Source organism: Larimichthys crocea, chromosome XI (assembly GCF_000972845.2).
Source record: "Larimichthys crocea isolate SSNF chromosome XI, L_crocea_2.0, whole genome shotgun sequence".
NCBI classification, from domain to species: Eukaryota; Metazoa; Chordata; class Actinopteri; family Sciaenidae; genus Larimichthys; species Larimichthys crocea.
The window spans coordinates 15235183-15241749 of record NC_040021.1 but is presented as its reverse complement, the minus strand read 5'-3'; the positions used below and the strand labels follow the sequence as shown (position 1 = coordinate 15241749).

Here is a 6567-nt window from a genome sequence, read left to right as displayed (position 1 = left end):
AAAACACATTTTTATGGCTATACTGTTGATGATGATGTAATTATTTCAATTAATGTTGGACAACATTTTGTAAGTTGTTATAAATTCCATCAGAGACCTGTAATCCACTTTAGAAACATCTTCTGAAACAAGTCACTGGTAATAAACAGGTAAAAGGAGGAGAAAGTGGAAATTGTATGTGCCTGATATGTCCACAAATGCAGACACCCACTGGCATGAAGAACACAAAAAAAACTGAGATTGGCAGCTCTGGATTGCAATGCATTGCAGACTTGCAGCAATAAGAAGTGTATATAAAACTGTAAATACATAAGACTAGAGCAAGAGTGGCAAGCTTGTAGCACATTGCAATCCTGAGTAGCTGATGATGGTAAACGATAAATGGACTGTACTGTTGATCATCTGATTAATAACTGACCCGCTCTACCTCCAAGCCACAGCTGCTCTTGATCCAACCCTCTTCTGTGTTGTTCATGCCATTGAGTGACCATACCATTTATACCACAGTAGCTACCAATTTGCAGTAAGTAAATATCTGTGGTCTACAAGTTTGAAAATGATGTCTATGTCACAGATAAAACAGGACTACTTTATGGCAATATACTGTATAATCAGTTTTATTTTTGGATAAATGTGATGAAATAATATTAAGACTTGTATTTTGTTTTATGGATTAGCTAAAGCAAAGATTCCCATTTGTTTATTTTACATAAAGAGTTTCACAAGTTTGATTTACCATGAGATTTTATATTTTACAAAACATCACAATTATATTTTATCATATAATTCTCTCCTAGTTTCAATTTAGTGTCTGATACACAGTTTTATCTGTGACATGGACATAACATCATAAAAATAAATCACAAAATCATTCTATTTTATAATTTGTGTCTAAAATCTTGCAGAGTTGTTCTAAACAAAGCCTGTTCATATGCTATCTTTAAGGCTGCTTACTGCATGATAAGCATTTATCATATTTATTCAACATATTGAACATATATTATCAGAAAGTATTGTTTTTAAAGTGCTGTATGTGGGAATTATTTGCCATTGGAAAAACATTATGTCAAATTCATTCATACTGTATGTATTAAAGCAGCTTATCACAGTGCACTGGCAGGAGAGATCCAGAAGATGCTGCTAATGCACTTCGTTGTGTTGTGTATTTCTGTGAGGGTTCATGGAGAGGACAGTGCAGGCATCAACTGAAACAGACCCTTTGCCATTCCCACAGGCTGTGTTTATACATTCATATACTGTAGTCCTCAATGACAAATCAGACAGGCTTGGTAAGTAATTCTAACAATTATTCTAATTTTTCTTTTTGATAGAGAATTGTTTTTCATATTCAGGTTCAGGTTACTTTATTTGTACCTGCAGGTGGATTTGGTTTGCAGTACACAAGGTATCCATCCTGACACATATTTTACAAACAACACAAGACAATAGAGAAACATGATGAAAAGTACCCAAGGCTTTAATAATGCTGTCAGACCCAGCAGGCTTTTTGCCAAACCAGCACTGCATTGTTCTCACATGAAACTGTGCTGGCATAAAAGTCTAAACTTTGAATATCAAGCCAGTCTTGGCATGTAAAGCTGAATTATACATGCAGAATTAACAGTTGACGCTTGAAGGTGAAAGGGCTGAAAGGCATTTGCCCCTATTTCAGCATAGTTAATGGTGTGCTGAATGTGCAACTCGGGAGAGATCTTGAGTTAATATTGATAATGAAAGCACCAGAAGGCAATCATTTGAGAACACCTGTTCCTGATCATGTGCATGTAGAAACACTGACACCACTGCTGTTCATTCGCTCCTGTCAGCGCATATGATGTCAGTGGTAAGGGCCTGCTGAAGGGTAGTGTATACTGTATATATATCAGCCACCTGAACTGATTAAAGAGCAAGGTCAATGCACCGTGTTGGATATTCAGTGTGCGTATGACAATGTCACTGACCTCAAAAGGATCTTCAATACTACAGACCACTGGTTGTTGTCTTGAATACAAAAAAAATTCATGGCATGACATGAGAATCACTCTTTTCAATTTTTCCTAAAATGTAGAAATCAGCTTTCTAAAGTTGAAAATGAAAACAATGTATCCTTGTGAGTGCAGTTTCTGACAGATTACGGTAAGAAGGTATTTTCAAGTATCCGTAAAATCCATCTCAGCCACAACAATGCAGCACCAGCTGGACAGACCACCACATCCGTCTCTGATATTGTCTCAGGGAAACCGTTACCCTCAGATAAATAAGGGTTAGAGTCCATGTTGGATGAACACCTGAACAATGCTGGATTAACCCGGGGCATTACTTTTTCATAATTTGGTTAATTACAAATGTCTTTGCACCACTAGAGCACAATTAAAAACTAGAATTGTAAGGTCGTAAGGGGACTTTTAGTAAAACTGGGCCAGGGTATTTTAAACATATGAATACTTATTGTAATTATGGGACCATACATTGGACAAACATGTGCCTGGGGAGAGTCAACAAGAGCCCACAGCTCATTGTTGTCCTCTGGGCCCCCTAACAGGTTAATCCAGCCCTGCACTAGAGGAAATCAATTTAAGATAAATCTTTAGGACATTAAATAAATCTCTATGAGGAGGCGAGTAGTGGCTCCAAAAGATGAGATAGATCCCCTTCACCAAATAGGCTACTGCTGTCACATGTCTAGCAACAGAATTTATGATGTGTGTAGTTTTGGTCTCCTGACAGAGTCACACTCTGCTTAATTATTAAAGGTCTTCTTATTTCTCAACTCTGCCTCAAATCTTTCTGACACACCACTGATTGCATTTTCTATAGCACCTTTCGCATTTGTTTCGGTGAAATGGAAAAAACACTCCACTGACAACTTAGATTATTTTAAAGTATGTCAGTGCTCCTTTGAATGAAGGCGATTGGAGAGTGCTTTTATATACTGACAACCCGGTTATATCTCCTTACTTTAGGCTTTGTCTTTCATCCGAGAGCACTGTGGCAGATTTTAGAGTTAATTGGAACCTCAAGGCTTATAGGAAGATTTATGACGGATGCCAGAGTCAGAGGCATTGAGGATAACAATGACTCATTCACGGCGAGAGTAATCTGTAGATTTACTGTTCTAAATCAAGGGTTATATTTTGGAGTTCTGACTCATCAGAAAATATTGTCTTTAAATGCGAAGGCTGTTTTCCCTAATGCCTTCGTGTCTTTGCACACACACACACACACACATACACACACCCACACACACACACACACACACTTGTATCCCTCTCTTGCTTTCCTGAGCTGTCACCAAACTATGACTCTATTCAGGGCCTGGTCCCCAAACTGTCACTGTTAATCAATCATTAATGACAGGAGACAAACTCAAACAAACTACTATTACAACTGACATGAAAAGTGCCAGTCAGACTTTGACAGGTTTGACTAGTTTGACATGTCTGACGGCCCTCGCCGGCCAGTGACTGACCATAGAGAGACACAGAGGGAAAACTGCTTGGAGGATTCGAAACGGTCTGTGTAGTCCCTTTTTGGAAATGGCAGAAAATAAACACTGTGGGCGGTACAGAGGCCGGAGGGGGATCTATGTTTTATTTAAAAAGAAAAGTTAAATTTAAAAAAAAAAAAAGTCTGAAAGGCGATGACGCACTCTTGACTCACAGAACTTTGAAGTTTAGCGAAGTTTAGTCATGAAGAAGTAAAAAGGCCCACAGCCACGTGTGGGCACTGAAATAGAAACCAGTGTCCACTCTAGCTGATGGGTGTGGACTGATTTCTTAAATTAAAGCAGCATATATTATATGGAATGTAATAGATCTTATTCAACGTCTGATGAAGATTAAATTACATTTCCAGTAGATTTCTGTACACTTAAAAAAGGGTATACTACTCTTGCCATAATTTATGCAAATTCCAAAGCCTTCTCAAATATGGCAACTTAAGAATACAATTCTGGGGGGGGCAAAATATTAAATTTCTGATTTAATCATTGATCATTCTTTGCTGCATGCCCTCTACCACATTTTATGTGCAAACTATGCCCACACAAGCTGCTGCTGTCATGCCACTGTCTGCTGTGCTAAGAAAAGTGTTTCCTTAAGGGAAGTGACAAGGTTAGAGCCCAGGCACTGAATACCAAAGCTGCACATGTTCTTCATTTGCATAACAATTAATTACATGTGAGCTGGCTGAAGGAAATCCCAATATGTTACTTCAATCAAATGTTTTTGGCTGAAAACTTGTTTATTTTAAACATAAATACGTTGGATGTACAGAAATATCGGAATCAGTCTGAAAATAATAACAAAACGTCCCTAACAATCTTACAGAATGCAATCATTTCCAGCAATAACCAAACACCACTGTTGCATGCACCTGCTCCGAGTATTTCATCACTCCCAAATATTTTACACCCTTATTACCATCATATTGCCTCGGTCGCACGGCGGCGCTAGATGACTTCAAGCATCGATCCTGTCCCCGCATTGACTTGTACAATTTGAAACCAGACTGCAACTCATTCAGATCCCCCCCTGTCCTCCTCCTCCTCCTCTCTCTCTCTCTCTCTCTCTCTCTCTCTCTCTCTCTCTCTCTCCTCGTCCTCGCTTTAGCTGCATGTCGCTCAGTCAGTCAGTCAGTCAGTTAGTGGCCCCGGTCCGCTGCGCCTGCGTCCGCCTCCACAGCTCTCCAAAAGCCGAGACGCGCCACCGCCACCGCCGCCGCCGCCGCCGCCAATGCGGGCATGACATACTGGCAACAGTAGTGGGCTTCCGTCAGCCTGCTTTTTAAGCAGATTACAAAAGGAGAGGAACAGAAATAAGAGTAGAGGAGAGTGAAGTGACTCATTTCTAGCCCTGCCGTGCGTCGAGAAGAGTAGATGAGTCAATGGCAGGGGCACAGCCTGGAGTTCATGCGCTGCAGCTCAAGCCAGTGTCCGTTCCCGAGAGCCTAAGAAAGGGCAACAAATTTATGAAATGGGATGATGTAAGTAATGCCGAGAGAGACCGGCAGTGAGTCTTTTCTCTGTTTTTATTTCCTCTCACTGCCGGTTGATTACCGCACGCTTTATTTGCATGCATATTGTACCACTGGGATTGTATTACACAATCTATAGGCTGTACTCAGTGCAACAGCAGCTAATGGGTTTAATTGTCAGTGGTCACCGAGAGGGGCTGCCTTCCTTTGGCTTGCTGATTTATGGTATAAAGAAATGCTGCAGCTATGGTTTCCTCCTGACATGTGCTTTGTTTACATTTCCCAATTTACACTGAGTGTGTGTGTGTGTGTTGGACGGTGCTTGTGTGTGAGAACGTGTGCACTGCTCATTAAATTAAACATTTGAATTAAGATCGCCCCCCTCCCCCCTTTCACCGGAAACGTTTTTTACTTTATTTTTTATTTTTTATCAATTAACCACATTTAATTAGCGCATCTACCAGGGCTCAACGCGGGTGTCACAGTGTCAACACCACCAGGCAAGAGCTGAATGACGATTGTGCTTTTTGTGTTTGTTATCACATCCACGTCTGTGTGTGGAGTGAAATGACCTTGATTAAAACTGATTGCACGCTGCTGTTGATGCACATAACAGTATGTAGTAGTCCTTTTAACAGACAGCTATGGCGCACTGCACCTTCCCCAAACAACAAAACAAATCAACACATCCTACTTCCAATCCAGTGTGGAGAATGAACGCGTAGCTGCTGCTGAGTTTTCAGCTGAATGACCTTATTGCACTCAATGGGTTATTTTCATCTCCCATGCTGTCACCGTGCAGTATCTGTCTATATTATGAAAGGGATGTTTGTTTCACACCTGCCGGGCTCATTTGAATAACTGCATGCATTTTTTTTTACGAACCTCTTTGTTTTGTGAGCATTTGAATATCAGCACTTCACTATGAAAGTTTGGCTGTTGCTCGCAGTGAGTTGACTGTACACTCGGGGAGGGGGGTCTTGTGAAAGTATTGATAAAAGACAAATCAAATCTTGTTAAAGATCACACAAAATATGTAAATCATGCATGCAGATCAGCAGGTGACATTTTGAAATACAACTTAATGAGAGCATCTTAACGTATACACTGTGAAGACATAATCGTATTCACAGAGCTCAGGTGAGTCAAGCACAGCACAGCACAGATGGCATTAGCGGAGTGTTATGAGTGTGAATGTGGTCGGTACAGATGGCAGGGAGGAAATTATGCATGCTTGCAAACCTACTACTCTGTCAATCATCAATCTTATGCTCTAAGCAGAGAGCTTGAGTATTTCCTTAACTAGTAATTACTAGTAAACGCTCACCCCTTCAACTCTCTGTTTGGGGTGTTGTAAGAGGCGGTGTGCGAGGTGTGCGTCCGTATCCTGCCAACAGCCGTGTTTGTGTACTGTAGTCAGTACATGTGGCCCTATCTCCAGAACCAAATGCTCACCAGGCCTTTCCTGTGAAAACACACACCCTCAAATTCAGAGATACTTTCTCTGTTTCATTTCCCGTGCACACTCATTCCTTCCTTCCTCTTTCCTCTCTGTATCTTTCATGAAAAAAATAACGAGACTGAAGAGGGGGG

At 40.7% G+C, this 6567-nt stretch overlaps 1 protein-coding gene across 3 annotated transcripts in view; it reads left to right on the top strand.

Annotated features, from left to right (window-relative positions):
- Positions 1–4621: 4621 nt before the first annotated feature.
- plcb1l (phospholipase C beta 1-like) overlaps positions 4622–6567 on the top strand; it is a 96590-nt gene continuing 94644 nt past the window's right edge. For all 3 annotated transcript variants that reach the window (XR_003463194.1, XM_010733239.3, XM_019268683.2), the window contains exon 1: positions 4622–4983. Coding sequence is in view for 2 of the 3 variants with exons in the window: in XM_010733239.3 (XP_010731541.3) it covers positions 4885–4983 (99 nt within the window). In the remaining variant the exon portion in view is untranslated. The remainder of the gene's footprint in view (positions 4984–6567) is intronic.